At 40.0% G+C, this 26,613-nt stretch overlaps 1 protein-coding gene across 4 annotated transcripts in view; it reads left to right on the plus strand.

The window, feature by feature from the left end:
* Window positions 1-26,613, plus strand: part of LOC121439776 (intersectin-2) — a 111,193-nt gene that overhangs the window by 59,302 nt on the left and 25,278 nt on the right. For 3 of the 4 annotated variants that reach the window (XM_041640408.1, XM_041640407.1, XM_041640409.1), the window contains 9 exons: window positions 3,498-3,673; window positions 3,966-4,110; window positions 5,518-5,720; window positions 7,476-7,540; window positions 9,389-9,555; window positions 12,513-12,558; window positions 12,640-12,761; window positions 14,317-14,413; window positions 14,810-15,001. In XM_041640408.1, coding sequence (XP_041496342.1) covers window positions 3,498-3,673; window positions 3,966-4,110; window positions 5,518-5,720; window positions 7,476-7,540; window positions 9,389-9,555; window positions 12,513-12,558; window positions 12,640-12,761; window positions 14,317-14,413; window positions 14,810-15,001 — 1,213 coding nt within the window. Of the gene's footprint in view, window positions 1-3,497; window positions 3,674-3,965; window positions 4,111-5,517; window positions 5,721-7,475; window positions 7,541-9,388; window positions 9,556-12,512; window positions 12,559-12,639; window positions 12,762-14,316; window positions 14,414-14,809; window positions 15,002-17,940; window positions 21,068-26,613 lie in introns of those variants that run through there. The other variant, XM_041640410.1, reaches the window with a different exon arrangement.

The following is a 26,613-nucleotide window of genomic DNA, read 5'->3' on the forward strand; positions in this document are numbered from 1 at the left end:
GCATACTTATTTATAATAGCTAAACACTTGAAACAACTCAGATGTCCATCAGCAGGAAAGTGTAACATGAGGGCCTGCCCAGTTCCCACAGCTGGTAAAGCCCAAAGAAAATCACACAGAGGTCTCCATAAGTTATAAACTGATTGGCCCATTAGCTCAGGTTTCGTATTAGCTCTTATAACTTATATAGCCCATTATTCTTATCTATGTTAGTCACATGGCTCAGTACCTTTTTCAGTGGGGCAGTCACATCTTGCTTCTTAGGTGGTTGAGACAGGACTGCAGAATGAGCTTCCTTCTTCCCAGAATACTCCTGTTCTCATTGCCCCACCTCTACTTTCTGTCTGGTTGTCCCGCCTATACTTCCTGCCTGGCTACTGGCCAATCAGCATTTATTTAAACATAATTGGCAGAATACAATTGTCCCTCACCAGAAAAGCATGAACAGAGTATGATATATTCAAATAACTACCAATAAAGAGGAATGGCACTCATATTCCAACATGGATGGATGTAAACAGAGACTGCTTACATTGTCCAGCCACCCAGACCAAAATAATCACACAGAAACTACATTAATTATAACAGTGTTTGACCAATGATTCAGGCCTATTCCTAGCTAACTCTTACATTTTAAGGTGATAAAACATATTCATAGCATACAGAGGGAAATCCTACATCAGATGGATCCAAAAACAGTTTATTTACACGTAAGGAAGCAAACAAAAAAAGAAAAATACTACACGAGTTTATTCGTTGAAAATGCAAAGTAATGTTTAGAGACATAAAGCGGGCCAGTGTTTCCCAGGAGGGATGGTGAGGAAGCAGAACTTAGGGTGAAGCAAGAAGAAACTGGGGTGATGGGTACCTTATAATCTTGAAATGCACATAAATATGCCCAAACATTACATTAACACCTTTAATATAAAATTTATGTTAATCACATCTCCAAAAAGTTGTTTTTAAAAATTGTGAAGGAAAGGAAGGAGCCAGTAGAAGTAGGTGGAACACGGGGAGGTGGACATGAGTTAGAATGCAGCAGATGACATCTATGCATGGCAATGCCATGGTACAACCCACTTCTTTGTATGTTAACTTTAAAAATGAATTTTAAAATCCTAGTAGATCCTGCATGTTTTGATGAATGTAACATTGTCAGCAGAAAAGTATGCTGTAGAAAGGTTTAGAAAATAAGAGGTGAGAGACGGTTGGCTACACTGAAGTCAGCAAGTGTGTACTATGCTATGTGGAGTTGAGCACTCAGACAGCTGAAGAGATGCAGTAACATAGTGATGCTGATTATGACAGACTTAGCAGAAATGCATGTACATAAATAATACAGTATGGTCATGTTGATTATAACAGTTTCAATGGGAGAGCACTGCTTGGGCCAGAGCACTTTAACCAAATCTGATTGTGAGTAACAATTATCATGGTTGATGTTATACAACAAACAAACAAAACAAAACAAAACAAAACAAAAGACTGCTATTGCTTATGGAGGATGGAATTTTAAAAAAAAGAAAGAACTGTTTAGTGGCAAAGTCAACAGTTTGGCTATCGACATAGTATAAGAGATAAGAGACACAGACTTGTTCAGGGGCTTATGTCTTTGATGGTAAGAATAACAGCAAGCGAAGCTGGTGCCGAAAACAAAGAAGGAAGAAGCTTCTGCCAAAAGCCATCCATGGCCTCAAAAAGAAAATCTGCATTTCACGCCCCTTCCAGGGCCTAAGACCCTGTGGCTCTGGAGAGGGTCCAAATACCTTTGAAAGAGTGCACCCAGGAGAAACAAGCTTGATCGCTATGCCATCGTCAGATCCCCTCCCCCAACCACAGACTCAGCTGTGAAGAAGACAAGACAACTGGTGTTCATTGTGGATGTCAAGGCCAACAAGCACCGCATCAAACCAACTGTGAAAAAACTCTGTGACATTGATGTGGCCAAAGTCAGTATCCTCATAAGGCTTGATGGCGAGAAGGTCTGTGTCCAGCTGGCTCTGCATTGTGAGGCTCTGGATGTGTCAGCAGAATTGGGGTCATCTAAACTGAGTCCAGCTGGCTAACTCGAAATACACTTTTTTTCTACAATTAAAAGAAAAGAAGAGGAGGAATAGCAGCTTGGAGAATGTAGCCTAGGACCAGGGAGAGGGGCTCAATCTTAGACTTGAGTTTGATGGTCCCAGTGGATGATCTTGTGCTAGAAGTTGAAAGTGTATTAATCTCCTTTGGAAAAGAAGTCTCTCTTGAGAGAAGAGCTTTGGGACTCTATTCTGTAAGAGCACTGGCCAAACTCTGGGAGCAAGTGGGCCTGTTCAGGAAGTGCACAGCATGAGGCAAGGAAACCAGGCTTACACTCAGGTTCCATATGTGTTGAAGGTAGTAACCAGAAAGAAGTGCAAGAGACATGGTGAGATGGGAGGCCACTATACTACAGGGGAAAAAAGTGTTTGAGGGAAAAAAAGAAAATTGGTTTTTATCACTTAGAAAATAGTACCCACAGGTTTTCCAGTTCAGCTAAGCCCCAAAAGTGACTAACTGTAGGATATTGAATGTTTGCAGGACAGGAAATGTAATCAGCAAAATACTGTATAACTCAGATGTGAGAGATTGACATAGATATAACATAAATGTTAATTATACTTCAATAAAAACTATATAACAATACAGAAAGAGTAAGAAAGCACAGTGAAAGAGAGGTGAATCTTTATATTTTTTTGTAACCAAAACCCAATAGATAATGTCTAAAGACAGAAAACAAATCTGAGAAGCAGCACTGTAAATAGTACTTGCAGCTGGGCCTGATGCTCAGAACTGTGACCCCAGCACATGTGAGGCCAGGACAGGAGGATCGCCACAAGTTTAAGGCCAACCAAGAGTTCTGGTTACACACACACACACACACACACACACACACACACACACACACCTTTAATCTCAACACTTGGGAGGCAGAGACAGGTGGAGATAGATAGATGGATAGGTAGATAGATAGAGACAGATGGAGATAGATGATAGATAGATAGATAGATAGATAGATATAGATGGATGGATGGACGGATAGACAGATAGATAGATGGATGGAGAGAGAGATTAGATAGAGAGTAGAGGAAAAGTTTTTCCAATGTAAACTGTATATGATGATGCTTTTGTTGTAACTTATTTTCATATATTAACCTTGTGTTAATTTTGTTGTTGTTGTTGTTGTTGAGACGGTGTTTCACTATGTAACTCTAGCTGACATGGAACTTACTCTCTATCCCAGGCTGGCCTCAAACTCATAGAGATCCACCTGCCTCTGCCTCCTGAGTGTTAGAATGAAAGGCGTGTGCCACCACACCTGGCCTCATATTTTAACTTTGATTAAAATTTTAAAAACTAATTTGTCCATGTCAAGAAATAGTAACCTAAAAATTTGTAGGAAATACCTTTTTATTTCAGATGGACTTAATTCTTAATCTGAGAGTAAGCACTAAACCTTTTTTTTTCTTCTATAGGTTGATGAAAAAACCGTAGGAGAGCCTGGTTGGCTTTATGGCAGCTTTCGGGGAAAGTTTGGCTGGTTTCCATGCAACTATGTAGAAAAATTGCCATCCAGTGAAAAAGCTCCGTCTCCTAAGAAGGCCTTACTTCCTCCTACAGGATCTCTCTCTGCTACCTCAGCTTCTTCCCAGTGAGTTGTGAGCTGACAATGGGATTCATACAGCTCTGCAGTGCGTGAATACTAATGCATAGCTGTGTCAACCTGATTCTTGATCATGGTTTTAATCTGGGCTGGCTCTGCCAACAGTGCCTTTTGTTCCCATTTTCATCCTGAAATAGGAAATGACCTCGTAGTGCATAATTTCTTTTTATCTACAAATTCTGTTTAAACACAGTGTATATTAGACACATGGGTAAACTGGTAGTGCTTCACTAGGGTCTAACCAACTAAGTATACTCATATTGAAGTTTTACATTTGCAGACCACTTTGTTCAACTCAACCAGCATCAGTGACTGATTATCAAAATGTATCTTTCTCAAACCTTACTGTTAACACGTCATGGCAAAAAAAGTCAGCTTTTACTCGCACCGTGTCCCCTGGATCCGTGTCCCCCATTCATGGACAGGTATGTTATCTGTAGTTCTGTGTATTTTATTCTTGTCTTTGCTCTGGATTCCGTACATAGACATCCATATTTCCCTCACTTAAACAGAGCCTGTAGCATTCAGTTACATTCTCAGTGTTTGCTCAATAATTCAGTTCCATGAGGATTGGACTGGGGAGGGGCATTGCTTTTTCTTGGCTGGGAACCTTGGTACTTTGGTATATATACTTTGACACATTAGTATTACTAAAAAGAAATGGTGGACTTCATCACAGTAAAGCCTGAAATACAAATTTCATCTTCCCTTAGAACTCCTCACTACATGGTTATAATTTCCAGCATTTTATTATGTGCTAAAAATTCAAGAAAAACGTAAGTTAACTAAAATTCTCTATTAAGTAGTTATAACCTAATAAAGGAATCATTTTCATGCACATGGCTGTGAAGCATGAGAAATGTTATAATAAATGTGTGTGCAAAGTTCTGAGGCTTGGAGATGAGAGGGCATCTCAGCTGATCTTTGAGGATTAGTACATGCTTCTTGAAGGGAAGGTGTCCAAGTTGGACCCTCAAACAGAAGTAAGGCTTCACTAAACCTAGAAGTTTCTCTAGTGAAAGAGCATTGTGAGGAAGGTCACTGAGGTACATAAGTTAGAGGTATTGGAAGAAATGAAACTTGTGCATAGTGTAGTTAGATTACACAACTCTTGAGGAAAGGGTGAAGAAGTCAGGTTGATCCAGGCATCGTGTTGGTGTATACCACCAGCACTTAGGAGGCTGAACTTGAAGGACTGAGATTCTCAAGCCAGCCGTGGCTACATAAAGCATTTAAGTCTAGCCTGAGCTATATAACCAAGACTTTGTCTCAATCAGTAAAATATCAGCCTACAAGTAACATTTTAAGATAAGCAGTTAGAGAGGTTAGGGGTTTAATAAAGTAGGCAATCCAGTACTAGACAACTTGGCAGTGAAAAAAACAAAGTTTTTGAGAGAAGCTTACACTTTTAACACTGTGACCAGGTTGATGGCTCAGTGGGTAAACAGTGACCTGCATCTGGGAAAGCTTGCTGCAGTGACATGCCCTTACTGCTGTGGGAGGTGGGAGGAGGAAAGGAATCAGCCTGGGAGGGACTCATGTTATTGCTTGTGGGAAGTGAGAAGGCAGTGAGCATGGTGTGAGGGAAGGGAAGGGGTCCTGGTTGTTAAGAGGGAATAGCAAGGGAGATGCTAAGCATGATCAGGTCTCTAGTCCTTGGGCAACAGGGTTACCAACAGCAGTTAGAAGCCATTGGAAGCTGGAAGACTGGGGATCAGTGTCATTTTAAGTTTATAGACTGACCAGGTTAATATGCTCTCTGTTATATGCTAGGAATCACAAATCGTGGTTACCATGATCCGTTGTTAACTTTTGGTTGCTTTTTGTCCTAGGGGCAGGCTGTAGAAAACCTGAAAGCTCAGGCCCTTTGTTCTTGGACGGCAAAGAAAGAGAACCACTTGAACTTCTCAAAGCATGACGTCATTACTGTCCTGGAGCAGCAGGAAAATTGGTGGTTTGGGGAGGTACATGGAGGAAGAGGATGGTTCCCCAAATCTTACGTCAAGATCATTCCTGGGAGTGAAGTAAAGCGAGAGTAAGCACCTCCGTGTGTTACGTGCAGTGTGGGTGGTGGTGTCTTTTCCACATAACCAGAGGGTGATTCCTAGCATGGAAGAAACTGCTTCACATGTTGTGTCTGCGTTAGCATCTTTCACTTTAACCATTTCAAATTTGTGAAGGTTTCAAAACACTCAATTTCTAGACTTTTGTTTTCTTTTTATTGTAAGACCAGTTAGAAAAATTACTTTTCATTTCACTTGAAGCATTTCTCCACTGTTTACTGAAATTTTTCAATATTTAAAGGATTCTTTACTGGGGTCATGCCTGAACCTCTAGGGCTCTTTAAGCATAACCTCCCTATTGTTCATAGCATATGTTTTCATAGTTACTGACTTTTTTGACCAATATTCCTAATTAAGTCATCAGCTCATGAAGCTATAATCTGTTGTCTCTTTTGATCCATTTTTTTGTATCTACTATAATACTAATACATAGTAGCCACTGAGTCATCTTAGCTAATTGAATGAGGACAGGAGAGCATGAGTGAGCAAAAGAATGAAATCACAAATATGCAAAACCCAAAAAATAACTCGACTGAAATCTTAAGTCTGTGGGGATGTCAGATTGCCAGCTGGCTCTAACTCGGCAGTAGGCACAGATGTTAGCTGTGGGTAACTGTCCCCTGTGTCGAGCTTATGTCCTAGTTGCACTGTTTTCACCAGCCTGTATTATCTTCCAATTTCTGATTAAATGAAAGAATTAAATAGACAAATTAAGCTCTTTGGTGCTGCATGTCTGCTTGTCAGTATTTAGTTCAGATGTAGAAATGAGCTGCTCGGGTTGACTGGAATTTTGGATGGATGAAGTATAGAAATCACAATACATGCCTAGCATCTCTATGAGAGACCCTTTATAGCAATGATTGTATTATTCTATAACATACTACAGAGAAGAAAGCATAAGCAAAAAATAGATTAGGTTTAAATGTTTTAGAGGCCATTTCCCCTATAAATTTCTGTTCAATTACTGATCCTTTCTAAGAGACAAGTCATGTTACTTAAAAGCCTGCAGCAGAGCTGGGCATGGGTATACATGCTTATAGGTTCAGCAATTTAGGAAGTTGAACCAGGAGGATTTCTTGATCTTACAAGTTCAAAAACCAGCATGGGCAACATAGAAGACCTTGTCTCAAAACAAACAAAACACATACCACAAAAAAAGAGCAAGCAAAGCCTGCACCAATGGAGACATTAGAATTAAGCAAGGCAGTCCCATTGTGAGGTTTAGTAATGTTCCCTCTGTGCCACCCCATAATTCAGTTGCAGGTCCTGGGGAGTCCTCTGTATCCCCTGGGTATCTAGATCTTGAACATGATAGTTCTTCCAAACTTTTGAAACCAGCCTCCTGTATTAACATGAAAATTACTATTTACCTATTATGAGATTTTTTAAATATTATTTTTATATTGTAAGATGCAGTAAACTCTAATCAAATAATAACGTTCTCAATACACTGTCCACTTACTAGTGTGCATTCTGTTAGTTAAATTCCATATAGAGCAAAAGCTATATTTTACTGAAGTTATTTTAAAATGTAGTGGTTTATAATTAGACAGGTCTTGGTCTAGGAGGATTTGGTATATAGGACTACTCCTGTGTGCACAGAGATGGCAGTTTAGTTGAGGGAACCCTAGATTCTGCTAACCCTGTTAAAGTCTTCAGCACACCTTTCTTCTGCTTCTGCCCTCTGCGTGTGTGAATCTGTCTTATTTCTCCATTTAATTTGCTAGGCCAGAAGCATTATATGCAGCTGTAAATAAGAAACCTACCTCCACAGCCTATCCAGCTGGAGAAGGTAAGCTCTGGACAATTTGTATTAAACAGGAATTAGCTTAGTTATTATTTGAACATACATTGTTCTCCATTTCTAGTTCTTTGATGTTTTTGAAATTAAGAAAACCTGCTTCTCCTTACGTCATATGAATATTGAAGATACAGAAAATATATGGCTGAAAATTCTTAACATATTTAGAGTTGGGCCTACAGAAATTCAGCACAGGGGCTGGGATGATGGGTCAGTGATTAAGAGCGCTTGCTGATTTTGCAGAAGACCCACATTCAGTTCTCAGCACCCATATTAGACTACTTACAACTGCCTGTAACTACAGCTCTGGTGCCCTTTTTGGCCTCTGTAGAAACCACACACGCACACGTAAATAAAACTAATCAAGAGTGACGGTGCGTGCCTTTAATCCCAACACAGTGGCAAAGAATGAGAAAGGGCTTCTCACAGACTGAAGAGAATGAGCCAACCATGACCTTGCAACTTAGGGAATGAGGTCCCCAGAGAGGCCGGCTCCCTATCTGCACTGCAGACTGAGTGGGGAGAGGAGTATAGGAGAGCTTGGGTGCTCTTCCTTACTGTGATTTTTCTTAGACCTTGTAACCCTTGTAGTTGTAGTAAACCAGCTAGGCAGAGTGACTCTGGGAGTGAGAATAAGTAGGTTTCAAAGTATGTTTCTGACAAAAGACCAGATTCTGTGTTGACAAATATACATAAAAATAGAAAAATAAAAAGACTTCTAGCCAGGCAATGGTGGCTCACACCTTTAATCCCAGCACTTGGGAGGCAGAGGATCTCTAAGTTCGAGGCCAGCCTGGTCTACAGAGTGAGTTCCGGGACAGGCTCCAAAGCTACAGAGAAATCTTGTCTCAAAAAACCTAACTAAATAAATAGTCTTCTAAAACACAGATGTTGTTTCTTCAAAGTAGTAGTAACCATAGGAATGAGAATCAAAGACAGTATAAAACTGCAGACCTATCTATCCCATGAGGTCATTCAGTAACAGAGATTCATCTAGAATCTGCTTGGAGCCAAGCAGTATGCTAGGAGCTGGAGCCTTGTAGCAGAACTTAATGTTTTCGTAACTGTGTACAGAACAATTAAAGAACAAAGATTAGGGTGTATTTTACATGAAAGGTTTAAGAGATCATTTTGACTCCATTATTACCAAGTAGCACTCCCAGTAAGCCTCAGTTCCATTATTTGTAGACATACTATATGTTTGTAGTTTGGGATAATTCTTTGTTACCAAAAAAAAAAAAAAAAAAAAGATTGACCAAGTGGGCACACCTTTAATCTCAGCACTGGGAAAGTAAGGTCAGGTGATCTCTGTGAGTTCCAAGCTAGCGAAGAATAGCTACATAGTGATAGTTTCTCAACCAAAACAAACAAAAGATTGACTATTGATAGTCTTGTAGCATAGCCCACTGTCCCTACAGCCTAAGCAATAGTCTTTCTTTTTTTTTTTAATATTTATTTATTTATTATGTATACAATATTCTGTATGTATGCCTGAAGGCCAGAAGAGGGCGCCAGACCTCTTTACAGATGGTTGTGAGCCACCATGTGGTTGCTGGGAATTGAACTCAGGACCTTTGGAAGAGCAGGCAATGCTCTTAACCACTGAGCCATCTCTCCAGCCCCTAGTCTTTCTTTTCTTTAACAAAATAACAGCAATTGAAAAAACTGTAAAGCACTTCCTAACGTTTGTTAGCCTTCACCTAGACAATTATTAAATTATTGCTTTGGTTCTGTTTTCTGCCTGAAGACCTTGTTTGAAGTTTGTAAGGCTCAAGGTCACTTTCTTTTTTACATTTGTAGTCTTAAAGTCCAGACTGTTGCCTTTCCTTGTTCCCACAGAGTACATTGCACTTTATCCATACTCAAGTGTAGAGCCTGGAGATTTGACTTTCAATGAAGGTGAAGAAATATTGGTGACCCAGAAAGATGGAGAGTGGTGGACAGGAAGTATTGGAGAGAGAACTGGAATCTTCCCTTCCAACTATGTCAAACCAAAAGATCAAGAGGTAATGGTCTTTGTGTTAAAATAAAAGCATTCCGTTGTTACCAATACGGAGATCTACAGTTGTTGTCTTGCTGCTTTCATCACAAGGAAACTGCTCAAAGTAGCTCTGACCACATAGGCTTTATTTTGGAGTTCCAGTTAGGAGATAGGGGCACAGGATTCACAGAGTAAGTAGAGTATGAGCCATTGATAAAACTGAGCCTAATGGTCACCAACACTTAAGAACTGGCTCCAGAGTCTGCAGAACTTAGAAGAGCCACCTGGCAGGAGTCTGCACCAGCCCTAACTCCACGTGTCCACATTCTGCAGTTCCCGCTGCTTCCACACACCCCATTCTGCTGTAATGTGGACCCTTCTGGCTATTGAAGAGGATCAGGAGCCCCTCAAAGGGGTTAAGTATGTGAGTCAGACCTCAGTGATCTTTACCATATTAGAAATTAAAGCTGAAATTGCTTAAACATTTTCTCATTTTAAATTACTAAATTCATTATCTGAAAATATAAGAAACTTTTGTGAAAAAATAACTCAAAATTTCAAGAAAACTATTCAGTGAGAAAAGGGGTATAATTTTTATTTCTGTGAACCTTTTATGGTTGCTTTTATGGTAAGTGAGGAAAGACCCCATATATGTCTCTATATTCAGTCTGGTTTACACTGAAAGTAATCTTTTTATCATTGGGGTAGACATGGGTCTTACATAACTCAGGCTGTCTTCATGTTTGCTACAAATCTGAGACCTTGAACTCCTAGTCTTGGGAGGTATGTGGGACCTCCCAAATGAAGCTATTGCAGGTGTCTGTCACTATGCTCAGCTTCAGTGCATTTGGTATTCTCTTTTGGTTGAAATATATGAAGAACATAAGACCCCATGCAGATATAAGGGTAAAAAGTATTTTAATATCTGCAGATGTCTCTTGGTAGTCTAATTCTTCTACATCAGAATCTGGTGCAGGGTGAACTTTTAGATTAGTTGTAGCTCTAGTAGTTAGAGTCATGTCAGTGAATGCTTTTATATTCTAATCCTTTTCATTTTTATTAATATTTATTTAATGCTAATAGACTAATTGTAAAACTTACTTATTTCCTTAAATTTATTATTCTAATAATTAAATATAAAATAATTATTAATTTATTAAATACCTTTATTTGTTGAATAAAATATTAAATTTTAAAATAAAAGTAATATTTACTTTATTTTAAAATTCTTTTCATTTTAATATAAAATTCTGAACTTTATATTAAAAGCATTTTATATTAAAATGTTTTGCATAGTTAATAGACCCTTTACTTGTGTGAAAAATCATACCATCATTCACCAGTACTTAGAAACTAGTAGCTCACGGAGGTATGCAGATGCTCCTTGTATTGACACATTTTATTATATGATAGCAAGACAAATGTCTGTAAATATTATCCCTTTCAGAAAGGTCTAGCAGGCACAGCCGACCTTTATGATAGGTAGGAGCAGCACAGTGGCATGGTGTGCTGTGTGTGAGTGTGATGGTGTACTGTGTGTGAATCTGGTAGTGTGCTGTGTGTGAGTGTGATGGTGTACTGTGTGTGAATATGGTGGTGTGCTGTGTGTGAATGTGGCGTGGTCGGTGTGCTGTGGGTGAATGTGGCGTGGTTGGTGTGCTGTGTGTGAATGTGGTGTGGTGTACTGTGTATGCAGCCCAGCATGCTAGTAGATGACAGTATCGTGTCAGATTGTTGAAAGGGTGGATTTTGAGGACTGTATTCTCTCTAAGAGGACTTCATCTGATTTAGAAGTAAACGTTCTGTGACTTGTATTTGACTTTCAAGGGTAAATTGGGGATGGGTCTGGCTCAGTGGTTAAGCCCTGCTGTGTACTCACAAATGTTAGTTTGACTTCAGACCCTCACTGCTGCTGTGTATGCTAATGGAGAAGAAAATCTCCTTACTCCTCCCTCTTTTACTTGGACTGCTAAAAATGATAAATATGATCAGTTCAATTTATTTTTTGTTATTTTGCAGTACTGGGGATTGAACCAAGGACCTCTTAAATAGCAGACAGATATTCAACTGTTGAGCTACATTCTATCCCCAGCTTATCCTTTAAAGCCAAACAAAAGTTATAGTTGCTGCCCATGATAGGAATTTCCTATTCTTAAATCAAATCCAGTCATTTTAGGGAGAATATAATAATAAATAAATAAATGTTGCCTACTATTCAGCAAGAGCTATGGGTGAGTCAGGGTCCCTTATAGGAAATAAGAACAAAACTCATATATGTCTCCACATATCCCAGAATACATGTTTATAGACTTAGCATCAATGCTAAACCCCTTCATGTATAGGCTAGCCCATGAGCTGAGTAGTCAGTCATCTGAGAGAGGGAGCCCCATTGAGAAAATGTCCCAGTCAGATCAGCCTAGACAAACTTTTTGAGCATTTTCTTGATTAGTGATTGGGGAGCAGGTCACTGTGGGTTGGGGCCCCCTTGGGCTGGGTCCTGGTACAGGAGCGCAGGATGAGAAGGCTATGAGATGCAGCACCTTCCATGGATCTCCCAGTTCCCGCCTTGACATCCCTCAGCGATGGGCTCTTATCTGGAAGTGTAAGATGAAATAAACCCTATCCTCCCTAAGCTGCTTTTGGTCATGGTGTTTCATCACAGCAATCAAAACCAAACCAATATATTCCAGACAGCCATGTTTAATGTCAAGAAAGTTATGTAAAATGAACTCTTTCTGTCGTGTAAGTGTGTGACAGTGTCAGCTACTTGCTTATGAAACACTCTTGTCAGCAGACCAGATCTCTTTGTCAGTGTCGGATTCTTCAGGTGTTTGCTTAACACAAAGTTTATTGTCACTTTGGTCTTCATTTAAAGAAACAAGAATCTTGGGCACTAGAAATCTTTTAATTCTTAGTAAACCTAGATTGTCATGTCTGGATTGCTGAAAATAATAATTTTTAAAATGTATTTTTTCCTTGTAGAATTTTGGGAATGCTGGCAAATCAGGAACATTAAACAAAAAACCTGGTATGTAGAACAGTGACTTGAAAACTGACTGGTGTTTGCCTGCCGTAGTCTTGGATCCACACTTCTGTTTTCTCCTTTCAGAGATTGCGCAAGTGACTTCAGCATATGCCGCTTCCGGTGCTGAGCAGCTCAGCCTTGCACCAGGGCAGTTAATATTAATCTTAAAGAAAAACACAAGTGGGTGGTGGCAAGGAGAGCTACAGGTAATGTTCTTTGCCAGGTAAAAATGCAGGCTCATAAAAAAGACAGAGTCAGTTAAAAAAAAAAAAGTCACCCCGAGTCATAACACTGACTAGCATTTACAAATATTTCCCTGAGTCTCTGCTGCTTTGAACGTAGTTTATAGACCTATAAGTAACAGTTTAAAGAATAATTTTCTCTAACAACATAATCGTTTTCCAGTTCACCACTCACTAGGCCATAGGTCCTTCTCTTAAAGGAAAAAGCATACCATTAACTCTGCCTGGGACACTGACCTTGCTGTACCCCTCAAAAGAAAAGACCCAGCTGTGTGCTGAGAAAAATACTCCCCAGTAGACAGCTGTTGTGCTCACCCCCTAAGTCTTAGGCCTTGGAAACAGCAGTGCAAGGAAACAGTACAGACATAGATGAACATAGTTTTTCCCAAAAATGTTAACAGTTGGCACATGCTTTCTTTCTTATCTAATTTTCCTTGCTAACCTAAAGGCACGTTAGGGTTAAGAGATGATGAGAGAAATAATGTTTTTATATAAGTTTACATGTGATGGAAATGATGGGAGGCGAGGCATAACTTAGTTCTGGCATGCAGTGAACAGATGTGCAGATTTGATACGTTCTTGACTCAGCCCCTCAATAGCCACCTTCTGATTCACTTTGAACGGACTCAATGGGAAACATGACCCTCCAGATATGCTTTAATGACTTCTTGATTATTGATGAAGCTCCAGGGTGTACTTTCAGTGATCTATACCCTTAACAGTTAAGTTGAACTTGCAAGGCTCTGGGAAGATCTCTTTAAACTGTTATTTGGGCAGAATAGCCAGAGAACTCTTAATTGGAAGATCTCTAAGGACTTCCATGACTGTCATTTTCAGAATGCTTTGAGATGCATACTGTAGTGAATCTTCCAGTTGTTTAATGTTGATCTAAAAGGCCAATGGTGAGTTCAGAGGTTCCATAACTAGTCCCCAAGACTGCTCTCAAATTTGGTAGTTCATAAGAGAGATTCTTAGTACTCACTGAGGCTGTTGTCCTCACTGTCATTATGGAACAGTACAGACTAAATCAGCCTATAGGTTAGAACAAGGGGTTCCTAAAGTGGAACAGGTGTCCCTCTCCAGCAGAGCAGGGGGCAGCATGACCTTTCCCTGGAAATAATCTGTAACAACTCAGAGTTATTGCCAGTCCGAGAAGCCTGTGGGAGCCCTAGTGTTGGAGTTTTTAACTGGATCTTTTTCACATGGGTATGATTGATTGTTCATATGGTGAACGCATGACTCCAGCCCTCTCATCAGAGTGAGCTGATACAGTATGACAAGGAGCACCCACCATAAGTCACAGTGCTAGATTTGGTGTTCCCAAGCCTTGCAGGTAAACTAAGACACTTGCCAGTAATGATATAGATTTTGTCTTGAGGAGTCAAGTGCAAAGGCCAGTATATGGGCAAGGTTAACTTGTCATTATAGAAATCCTAGGTTCTCTTAGTTTTAAATTGTAGCTCAATGGTTGTTTTTAATTTCATATTCTAATTACACGTTTCTTTTGCTGATTTTATAGGCCAGAGGGAAAAAACGACAGAAGGGGTGGTTTCCTGCCAGCCACGTAAAGCTGCTGGGTCCAAGTAGTGAGAGGACCACACCTGCCTTTCACGCTGGTATGAAAGTGGGTCACCCTGTATTTCGTCTAACAGACTGTGTTAAAGCACAGAGTGTCTTAGATTAGCTAGCTCTTTGAAGACACGGAAAACTTGCCTTTCCTGTCCTCTGCTTCAGAGCAGCAGGCCTCTGGGAACGTCTTCCTGCAGAACTCTGTTGCTCCTTGACATGTGAAATTGTCGTTCCGTCGTATTAACGTGAAGTGGTTCACTTGGATTTGTACCTGCAGTTACTTAGTTTTTGTTTTTTTGAGACTGGGAAAGAAGATGGAGGGAGAGAGCATGTAAGGGAAATTTTTAGCCTGACTTTAGAATTTAGTAATGATTTAAACTCTAGGGACAGGGTTGATCCTTACAGGAATGCTTAATTTATTATTTTTCCTTTTTTTTTTGTAGTGTGTCAGGTGATTGCTATGTATGACTATGCAGCAAATAATGAAGATGAGCTGAGTTTCTCCAAGGGACAGCTGATTAATGTTATGAACAAGGATGATCCTGACTGGTGGCAAGGAGAAATCAATGGGGTGACTGGTCTCTTTCCTTCAAACTATGTTAAGATGACAACAGACTCAGACCCAAGTCAACAGTGTGAGTAACATCAAATTACTTACTTCTTACCTGATATAAAACCATTAATATGCTGTATTGCATGCATTGCTATTCCAGATCAGATATTAGTGCTCACACAAGATATAGTTACTATTTCAAATAAGAAAAACCAAAAGGTACACAAGCTCAAAAGTTGTCCTGCTTTGTCATAAATGCTTTCTGCTAGTTTCAGACTTTAGTGTTAGTTTTTGTCTTTATAAAAGTGTGTAATTTCCCATGTGGGTTCTTTGCTGTGATGGCATCTATCTCCCCTTTACCACTGCCACCACTTTACAGCATCTGGTGCTCTTTCTCAGATTGATGAAAAGTAGCCGGTACTGTAATTTCCTATCCCACAATGTATCCTTTTAGTGTACATATGGCATTCGTTTGGAATCCCCTCGTTTATTTTTTATGTGTTTATATACTACCCAGTTTGTAAAAGTTAACCCATTTCCATGCTTGCAAAACTCTCATTAGGTGATTCTTTAGAGAACTGTCTCATGCCACAAAATATATATGAATCAAAATCAGTTTCTCAGTTACATCAAACACATACAAATGAGACAGGGGTGGGAGGAAGAAAAAGAAAGGAAGCCATTACTCTAGAGAAATCTACCTGAAATATAAAAAACCTCTTAGAAAAATACCCTGTCTTGTGAGAACTTTTTTTTTTAAACTATACTGGTCTAAATGTAGCTGGGGTTGGTCTCACACTTGCTCTGTGCCTGAGGATGATCTTGAATTCCTGATTCTCCTGCTTCCAGTTTCTGATTCTGAGTACCTAGATTATAAGCCTGTATTACCATGCTCAAATAAAATTCTCTCTCTCCCTCTCTCTTCTTTTACTTTCTCTCTCCCTCTCTCCTCCTTCCAGTAGTAGTAGCAGTAGTGGGGGGTGATCGAACCTAGAGCCTCATGAACTATAGGCAGGTGCTCCACCCCTCATCCATGTCCCCAGTTTCTAATTCTTAAGAGAACAGGATTTGAAATTTGTTTGGTACACACATTATACAGAAATCATGAATTGGTTAACCAAGGACACATGTCAGATTGCACATGTAACTTTGAAGCCAGGCATGGTACACTGGTAGCATCCCAGCACTCAGAAGTATCATAAACTGGAATCCAGTTTAAAATCAGCCGTTGTAGCAAGAGGCTGCTGTTGCAAGGAGAGCGGGGGCCCTTTGTTTGTCCCGGCTCCCCGACTAGCTTACACCTGAAATCATCACACAGAAATTGTATTAGTTAAATTACTGCCTGGCCCATTAGCTCTAGCCTCTTACTGGCTAACTCTCACATCTTGATTTAACCCATTTCTAATAATCTGTTTATCACCACGAAGTCATGGCTTACTGGGAAAGATTCAGCATGTCTGACCTGACAGCTCCATGGCGGCTCTCTCTGACTCTGCTTTCTTCCTCCCAGAATTCAGTTCTGTCTTCTCCGCCTACCTAAGTTCTGCCCTATCAGGCCAAGCAGTTTCTTTTTTGATTAACCATTGAAAGCAATACATAAACAGTAGGACCTCCTACACCAGGCTGCTGTGTTAGCACAGCTCCACAAGGTGACTGACTTCATGCCCTCCTTGAAATAATATAAGGAAACTATAATCTTTGAACAAATATAAGGGAAATCTTTCATTTATTATTGTCTACACAATTTTAAAGAAATGAAGTTGTCATTTGCTTCAGTCAAGAAATGTATTCATAACCGGGCAGTGGTAGCGCACACCTTTAATCCCAGCACCTGGGAGGCAGAGGCAGGTGGATCTCTGTGAGTTTGAGGCCAGCCTGGTCTACAAGAGCTAGTTCTAGGACAGGCTCCTAAACCACAGAGAAACCCTGTCTCAAAAAACCAAAAAAAGAAGAAGAAGAAAAAGTGTATTCATCTCATAGCTGCCCACCGCATACTGAGAATCCCAATAGTCAGTGACAACACTTGCTCTAAGTAGCTTTGGACTTCAGCTGGGAGCAGTAACATAAACGCAACACTTGCCATAGTGAATATTTATACAAGTACATACCTGGGAAAGATCCCTGAATCCCTGTGGGGAGGAAGGCATGTCACTGCAGAAGGCTTCTCAGAGGACATTTGACTGGACCAGAGGAGAAGGAGTTACAGTTTGCTAGAAAGGCAAATAGGGATGGAAGGGAATACCGGTTATTTTCTTGATCACCTTACCTATTTAGAGATGAGGAAATAGGACTGTCAAGGGACTGGGTCAAAATAGAATAGTTTCAAAGTGCTCTTTGTTATAAAGTTATTCTCTGTAGCTTATCTGCTACCCTAATTTGGGCCAAGATATCTGGGGTTTTGTAGTAATACATCTGAAAATAATGCTTCTTTCCTAAATGAATGGCAAAGGTTCGTCATCCATCATGAAATTAAAGAGCTCTCAGGACAGTTTCCAAATAGACCCTCTGAAAAGTCTGTTTTCCATAAAACAGCTGTTTAAACCACCTAGGAACCAGCAGCATGTCTGTTAGGTTTGCTCAAAATAGCTGTTTATTAGCAACTGAAGAGCCAAAATTGCTGTTTAGAAATGACCAGGATTCCTTGTATTGGTAGCTATGAAAGTTCGCTAAACGTAAGTTGGCATAAGCCTACAGTTTCCATAGGATATGTTCTAGAAAACACCTCATGCTTATAGTCACAAATTCATCTGAGAACTTATTATAGCTACTTAGATATTGAGAAGTGAATCAGTTATTAAGAGTCCTTGAGGCATTAGTGCCGGTTAAACTGCAGACTATCATTTGTGTTTCTCTTGCCCTTATAAACACTATTTTCATTTTACTATACAATTAGGACTTTTTAAGGTTGAGGATTTTTGTGGTTCAAATTTATTTAGTTGATGTTGTATGTGACTATTAGATTTTTTTCTCACCCATCTAATTTACATTATGTTCATTTTATTCCTCATTTTCTTTTTTTAGGACCCAATGTTGTCTTCCAGTTGTGAAAGCACCCCAGAGACCCACTATCCAAGTTTGACTCTAGCGTGGAGGCAGGGCAGGCAGCCCTGATCAAATATCTCCTACACAATTCGTTTACTTCGCTTGAATGTTAGAGCCACTTGTGATTATTTATTTGTGTTTCTAATTTACAGTTAAAATTTATTTGTAACAATTTCAAGGATAGTGGGTCTTTGTGTGGCTTTCCCTGCTGTTCACTCTGACATCCTTTAGCATTTTTCTTCCTTTTTTAATTTGGCAATTGTAGGTCATTAGCATGCATATTCAGTTTGCCCTTACATGGTGGGAGTGCAAACACACAAAGACCCACTATTTGCACAAACTGTTCTATCTGGTTTGGAATGGGCTGCCATGCTTTTCCAATGCTGTTGCAAATTGTATATTCATTATGGAATTCAGGTGATGTTTGCTTATGTTCTGCTATTATATTTGATATAATCCTAATCACAAGAGCCCATGATTGGCTCAATCTGTGATTTGCCCTCAATAATCACTGTTTATTACTTTCTAATATGCCATTTTAAGTACCAATAGTCAGGTTTGTTTGAAAGCCAAGAATGGAAATAGCCTTTTGTATGTTTCTGTGTAATCTGAGTAGGAGCAATAACATCGGAGGAACTTCCCTTGTCCCACAGAAGATGAAAGTGGTGTGCTCTGGCCATTGTGTGCAGAGCAGTGTATGTCTGGTTTGTCTCCACTACCCAAGGATGGGTGGAGGACTCGAGTAGCTCCTTTAGGGTCTCAGGTGCTCTTGGATGCAGATCTGTGCTCCAGCACAGTTACTGCTTTATTGATGACATAAACATCAATTGCTTTCAAGAATGGAAAGTGTCCATCATTGACTGTGGGTAAGAAACTTCCCCTAGCTTAGAGCACTTATAACTGAATATATTCTAAAGTAGAATTTATGTTATCTCTTGTAGTCAGGTGACTACTTACCCTAGTATAGAAAATGGCACTGTTGGCATTCATAATGCATTTAGTAAAAATCATAAGGAATCCTTGAAGAGGTTGTGCCAGACCTGAAGCAGGCTTGAAAGCTCTAACCAAGGACCCATAATGGTAAGGGCACGTGAGAGCTGGCATTCCTCTATGCCCATGAGGCTTCTTTGAGACTAGCATATTGATGTTGCTATCCATACTTTCCTGGCTAATATTCTTCTCCCACACTGGTTCATTTGACGTAAGATTTTACCTCTTTCCTTGAATGGAAAGCACTCTAACAAAATAGACATTATTATAAACTAGTATGTATGAGAGCACTTAGCTGAAATTAGAAAAAGAATTCTAATACAGTATTAAACCGTATTTGAAAATCAATGAGCAGTTTATGCATTTTAAAATGTTTACAAATTGCAGTGCAATCTACTGTTTGAGAAATGTCAGATAAATGTATATACAATCACAGAGTCTTATTCCTCATAGAGTTCTTTGAGAAAATGAAACATGCTTTTATACCTCTGACTTTCATTTAAAGGCATATTTTGTGCAATATTTATGTTAATGTGCCTATATATTATGAATGAATTACTGCAATTGTACATTACCTAAATCATGAAAGAACCGACAGTTTAGTTACAACTTTACAAAGCTCCAATATCTGGTTTGGAAAACTTCCCACTATTGCAATGTTGGGAGATATGTGTGTGTGCTCCCAGGGGTGGAGATCTCTGCTAAAGTTCTTAAACCACCTCCATTTTAGCATTTGCCATCATAACAGTATTTTAAATGACATTCATAGGAAAGCAATAGTATCCATTTATAGATGGGTAAGAGAATTGCCTGCAGTCACTAAGAAACAGTGCAAAGACTGATTCCAAACTGACTTTTCCACAGTATATAGATTACCCGAACTCGCTTTTTATCTCCTCAACATTCTGTCTTTACATCCTTGAATTCAGTGTGTGGACAGCTGCTGTATAAGCCAAGGTCAGAAATTCAAGCGCTGCTAATTATCTGCATTGTTCCATAAAGCCCTTTTTTCTGTTATATTTTTTATTTTAGGCTTTCTACTATACTGATAAATCTTTCCAAAAGTATTTTTATAGGTCAAATCACTTGATTTCTCCATCACTAAGAGTAGTCTACTAGAAATGGCACTTAGGTTATACTCAGCATCTATGATCAATCTGAAAATAATATGTTCATCAGATACCTGTGGATTAAGTCACACACTGGCCCATCATCAAAGTAAATGTCAGTCTAGAAAATAAATTTGCTGTGTTAACCAGATACTACCTGGGTGGGTATATTGTCATGTGTTTGATAGGAAGCTGTAAGGAAGGAAATTGTATGACGTATAATCATTTAAATCACTCTTATAAGTGCATGCAATCTGTTGCAAAACCTTATCAGTCACGTGTTTGCTCTCTTCCTGATTTGCTGTAAGGCAGCTTTCTGTTGCTTAAAAGGAAAGAGCTTATTGGAGGCATAATTTAAAAATTGGAATACAATGGAACCAATCAGTTGAAACTTGCAGGAAATGCCTGGTTAAGGTCACACTGTGTGGCAGGCATTTCTAAAATATGTGCTTGAACTTGACAGCAGTGCGAGGGGGAAAAAAGGCTACAGCCAAAACTGTTATTTTAGAAAATCGAAAACTAAAAATTATCCTATCGATTATATATTTTCTCTGAATCTTTGACTATTTTAAAATAATGCAACACTTAAAACGGTAACTGTTTTAAAATACAATATGGAGCTAGAGCTCAAAAGAAAGAGATGGGGGTAAGGAAATGCAAGAAAGAAATGAAGTCCAGGCCAAAGCTTTATCTGCCAAGTTTTCTTAGAATGAGTTTACCAAGTTATGAATTCCTGTAAATAGCTGGTGGGAGCACTGAGACCCTTTGCCTAGGGTGGCATTCTTACATGCTGCTGTGACGCTGCTGTAATGTAATAAATTATTAAATTGTTGCAAAGTGATGTATTTGCCTTAAATTTTTATTTTGTGTGTCTTGAAAACTATAGTATTAAAGGTATTGAGATTGTGCAAATGCTGGGCACGCTTGGCATGAAATAATCTGTTTTTATTTTTACACAATTGTAATATAACTATGCAAGTGTGTTTATTAAAAGAACACAAACTCCATTACTTGTATTGTGTATTTCTTTTGAAGTATCCTTTTAAAGCTTATTTTAATTGCTTAGATATAAGTGTGATTTAATGTCTTTGGAATTCCTCTTTTCTCTTAATTTAATCTCAGGGTACAGATCAATGGTCAAGATTTATATAACTTGAGATACTCATACATATCTCAAAAGCAAAAGATACTTTTATTTTGTTATGCTGTTACATAGAGAAGTAAGATAGTATAATCAAGGATAATAGGAATATTTCTTTCTTTTTTTTGTTTTTTCTCTTTTCTTTTTTTTTGAGACAGGGATTTTATGTATATCCCTGGCTGTCTTGGAACTCACTTTATAAACCAGGCTGGCCTCAAACTCACAGAAGTTCACTTGCCTCTACCTCCCAAGTGCTGGGATTAAAGGCATGCATCACCATACCTGGCAGAATATTTTATTTATAGTTTTTTCCCACAATTTTTTTAAACTATTGAAAGAATCTTAGGAGACATTTTAGTGTAAATAGGAGGCCAATAAAGAAACGTCAACAGTTTCTCATGTACTGGACCTCTATAGCAGAGAACTACATTTGGTAACCAAGTTGATGAAAATAAAACTAATGTATCCAAATGTAATTTAGCATAAACACCATCTTTTCCAAATCCTTTCTCTGCAAAGCTGTCCTGCTAATATGTGTAGAGTATTTATTCGCATGAGGTCAAGCAGAATACCAGGGGCAGGTGATAGTAAATGAGAGTGAGGCTGTCGTAGCATGGCACTGTCGTGGGGTGAGGGCAGAAGCACATAATTTAAGAGTCTCAGCACAGTGGCAGATGTTTTCCCCTGCATTTCGAGGAGAGAAGAGGAGAAATACCTACTGGACCTTAGAATGGTGGGCAAGGAAGACTTGCTAGGTGGAGGCAGCCGCTGGCAGACCCCTGAGATAAGTAGGAGTAAGCCTGACTGGAGGCAGGTGTGGTCACAAGCACTCAGCGTTGCAGGGGTGGGACTGTGAAGCCAGCCGTGAGAGTAGAGGCTCTGGAGATGGTCGGCTGCTACAACTCTCTAGGCTGACTCTGGGATGACAAGAAATGCTCTAAAGAACTCTGAGTCCTGGCATAGCCTGAGCATGGGATGTTTTCCAGATTCTGGTATTGAGCAGAGGTGAAGAAAATGTGTAAAAGCTCTGAGGGGAAACTGGTAGAAGTTAGGCATTGATGAAACGTGAGAGGAGACTCTCAGCTAGTCCCAGGTTTGTATGCCGAGTGGCAGAATGGGAGAACAGGGTACCTGTGCCGTGTGTGGACCCAGAGCTGGGGGAAGGAAGGACACCTATGGGCTGTCCAGATACAAAAGATACTATCTAGATGCCCAGCATTGGATAGGCATCGGCTGGGAATGGGCACCACTATGGATTGGGCAGCACCAGAACACCAGAAGTAGTTGAGGCTCCCTAGAGAGAGGCTCAGACTTATATGAGATCCTCAGCTAAGGACTGAGTAGTGAGAGGTCCCATGGCAGGCAGCAGGTTTTATTAGACGGGAATTCTGCCTGGGCCATTGCGGGACTGGTAAAAAAAAAAAAAAAAAAGGAGGACTCATCAGATACTTTTCTAAGATCCATGAACAAAGTAACTCATTGTTTCATTTTTACAGATGGGAAAACAAAAAAGTCACAATAAGGGACAAGTTGGCTTAGTGTCTTAGTGATCTGGCTTCTGGTGGGACACATTGCTTGTGCCAGTAAAGAGAGGAAAAATACACACAGAGAAGAGGCAAGGATGGAAGAAGACAGCTAGAGCCTGTAGCAATAGCATCCAAAAAGAGAAAGCTGCACAGAGTTGCCATCTGACTGAGGTGTAATTCATACACGTCTGTACAGTGCACAGCTCAGTGGTTTAGTGTGGTTACAGTCATGCAAACATTGCTATAATCAATTAGAAAATACTTTCATCACCTCAGGAGAAAAAACTTTTAAATTGTCTCTCTCCTACCTTCCTGTAACTACACGCGTATGCGCACGCACACACACACACACACACACACACACACACACACACTTCTGGACATACCACCTACACAGTCCCTAGCCCCAGGAAACCACTAAACCACTTTCTGTCTTCATCTGTTTGCCTGTTCTGGACAAACATGGGTTTTTTTTGTTTTTGTTTTTTGGTTTTTTTTTTTGTGTGTGTGTGTGTGTGTGTGTGTGTGTGTGTGTGACTGGCTTACTTTGTATAACATCTATGTTGTAGTATGTATTGATGCATTTTTCCTTTTTATAGCCAAGTTAAAATTGTATTGTTTGGCTATGCCGTGTTTTCGGTTTCCAGATCATGTAGCATGTTGTCTTGTAACAACCACACTGTTCCAAAGTCCCAGTGCTATGCATCACTCCCCCAGCAATGAAGGAGCTTTTGTTGTGCCAGCATTTGCACATGTTGTGACTTCTGGCCAAGCTAATGCGTGTGTTGGTATCTTGTTTTAATATGCATTTCCCTGAAGATAGATGGCATACAGCACCCCTTTTCAAGGCAGGATCTCACTAAGTAGCCCTGACTGGCCTTGAACTCACAGAGTTCCCAATTGCCAGGATTAAAGGTGTGCTATCACGTCCTGGCTATAGCCTCTCTTTGGTGAAGTGTTAAGGCCTATGGGCCATTCCTTTTTTTTTTTTTTTTTTTTTTTTTTTTTTTTCCAGACAGGGTATCTCAATGTAGCTCTGGCTGTCCTGGAAGTCGCTTTGTAGATCAGGCTGGCCTTGAACTCATAGAGATCCATCTGCCTCTGAATCCTGAGTGCTGGGATTAAAGGCCTGCACTGTCACTGCCCAGCCTTATGGCCCATTCTTTAAGTCAGGTGTTTTTGTCTATTGTTGAGTTGGTTGTACACTTTGAATTACAGTCCTGGGTCTGATGTAAGTTTTATAAATATTTTTTCCCAGTTTGTGAGTTGTCTTTTTTTTCTCTTAACCCTGTCTTTTATAAAACAAAAAAATTAAATTTTAGTGAGGTCCAGTTTATTAATTTTTGTGGATTATACCTTTTGTGTCATATATTACATCATTTCGGAACCCAAGGTCACGTAGGTGTTCTCTCTCCTGGGACTTGGACCTTTTGTGGCTCACATTTGAGACTTGTGCACGGTGTGTTCCGGGTTAACTCTGATGAGGAACAGGCTGTCTGTATGTAGTCTGTCTCACACCTGTAGCTGTCACATGTTCCAGAGCCATCTATTGAGATTATGTTCTCTGTTATTGCCTGTGCTCCTCTGGCAAAGATCAGTTAGCTGTTTCCTGAGTCGATTTCTGGGTTTTCTTGGGTCTCATGGTCAGTTCATCTGTCTGTTCTCTTGCTTGTACCATGCTGTCTTGGTTCCTGCAGGTCAGTGCCGAGTCTCTTGTCTTCTTCCGTACTGTGGTGGCTATGCTAAGTCTCACCTCTCCACATCAACTTCAGAATTAATTTTTGAACCACTTTTTTTTGCCTTAAACAAGAACAAGGAATCATGAAATGTTCTTACAAGATGTCATGCTATCGTCAAAAGGTACCCATCACTCAGTGTTCACTTCAAAGCATAATGAAGCTGCCCTGGGAGTCCACACCTGGTCTGTCACTGAGGATGAGAGCCACATCATATGTTCAGCATTCTGGAAGCACTAGTTCACCGCATAGTCAGTTCTAGAAACAATAGCTGACATGTGGAACATGTTCTGTGCAGCACACAGTTAACCTGGCATTTGGGGTTGACAGATTGAAGCTCAAATCCATCTGGAATTTATGTTCCTGTTTTTCCTTAACCAGGGCTTGCTATTCCTCCAAACCAGAAACGTAGAGCAATCACCAGTTAATCCGAGGCGAGGTGAGATGAGGTGGTCAAAAGAACAGCTTTGGGTGAATCCTGGTTGGCCCTGGAAGAGCCTGCCCCTGGGACCTGAGTGCTTATCTGTCAGCCACGGAGATGCTGAAGAACAAGTGTCTCCTAGAGCCAGCAGTGTAGGGTGCTCTCCAGTCATGGAATAGTGGACGCCGGAAATAGAACTGTAAGAATATTCCATGGGGAGGTGAGAAGTGTGTAGGCAGCTTGTGATACTAAGGAAGGATAGGTTTATGAAGCCCTCTGCCCAGGGCAGTGCTGGGTGACTGAGTACTGGTGCAAAGTGCTGCAGCAAGTAGCTACAAGGTTCTAATTGTGTACCAGGGTAGAGGGTGCATAAAGGGCCGATTATGTCACTAAGACACACAGGGTTCAAGGGAAGTAAAGGTCATGTTGGTTTTGTTTGCAGTGCCTGGGGATGTTTGATATTCAGAGTATTCTAAGTCCTTTTTCCTCCAGAATCAGTTCAGGGTCACACCAGGTCAGGTGTACAGTCTACCCCTGGTACCCAGTGAATGCCATGTAGACACTGCTTACCATTGCCTTTCCTTCCAACGTAAGAAACCTGGTAGCTCTGAAGTCCTTCTCTGCCACCCAACTACACAATCTCTGTCCTCTATTCAAGAAGGTTCAGTTACATTAGTCAGAGGTAGGTTACATATTGTTAGAATCGAAACTTCTGGATTAGGTGCAAGGAAGGAGCCCATTCTCTTGCCTGAAGTCTGAATCTAAAGAGCATATCACTTCAGTCCGTGTAGGGTAGGAAGCGCATAGATCCTAGCCAGAAGTAACTGCCAAGGACAGAGCCAGTGCCCTGGTCTTTGTGGAGATGTACGGGTGTGAGGACCACAGATCAGATCCCCAGCACCACGTAAGAACTGCAATCCAAGCACTCAGGAGGCAGAGACAGGGATTTCCCTGGATCAATCTGACTTGCTAGACTAAAATCTGCAGGCACTAGTTTCAGCAAAGGCACCACCTCAGTAAGTCAAGGAAGGTACCCATCAGCAACCTCTGGCCCCCCATACTTCCTCACACACACAAATACATGCAGCCATACATGTGAACATGCATTCACAAGCCACACATGTAAGTACACACAGAGAAAAAAGTTCTCTTTGTCTTAGGCTTATGATCTTTCACAGCAGGTTAAGAAATGAAAATAAATTGATAAACATATGCCTTTGCACATATCAATAAGCTTGCTTTGGGGACATTCTAGAATGCTGTTATTATGTGGTAGCTTTCTTATGTTCTAAAATATTTCAGTACAGTTGCATTTAAATAACCAACCTATGGCTTGATGTACAACTCAGTAGGCTTCAGAAAAATACACAGGTGCCCAAGCTGGTGGAGTACATGGCATATGCCTTTAATCAGAGCACTTGGGAAGTAAGGCAGAAGGATCAGACAGCACAGCTAGCCTATGTCTCTGAAAAAAATAAGAAGAAAGAACTTTTAAATTGTTTTTAAAGGGCACTTCCCTAACATGCATGAAGCTGCTGGTTTGATCCCCAGAATTACCAACAAATAAATAAAAATTTGTTAAAGAATTATTTAAATTCCCCAAAAATATATTCACCTATCGCTTCATGGTGGAAATATACTACTTGGTACGTTGTTTGTCCTTAATATGTATTTACCAAGTAGATAAAAAAATATTGTTTTATAAAATAGCCGTTTTTTAAGAGTCCTG

The sequence above is a fragment of the Microtus oregoni genome, unplaced genomic scaffold (assembly GCF_018167655.1).
Source record: "Microtus oregoni isolate MIOR12 unplaced genomic scaffold, Mior012 000062F_ref0000492, whole genome shotgun sequence".
Lineage (NCBI taxonomy): Eukaryota > Metazoa > Chordata > Mammalia > Rodentia > Cricetidae > Microtus > Microtus oregoni.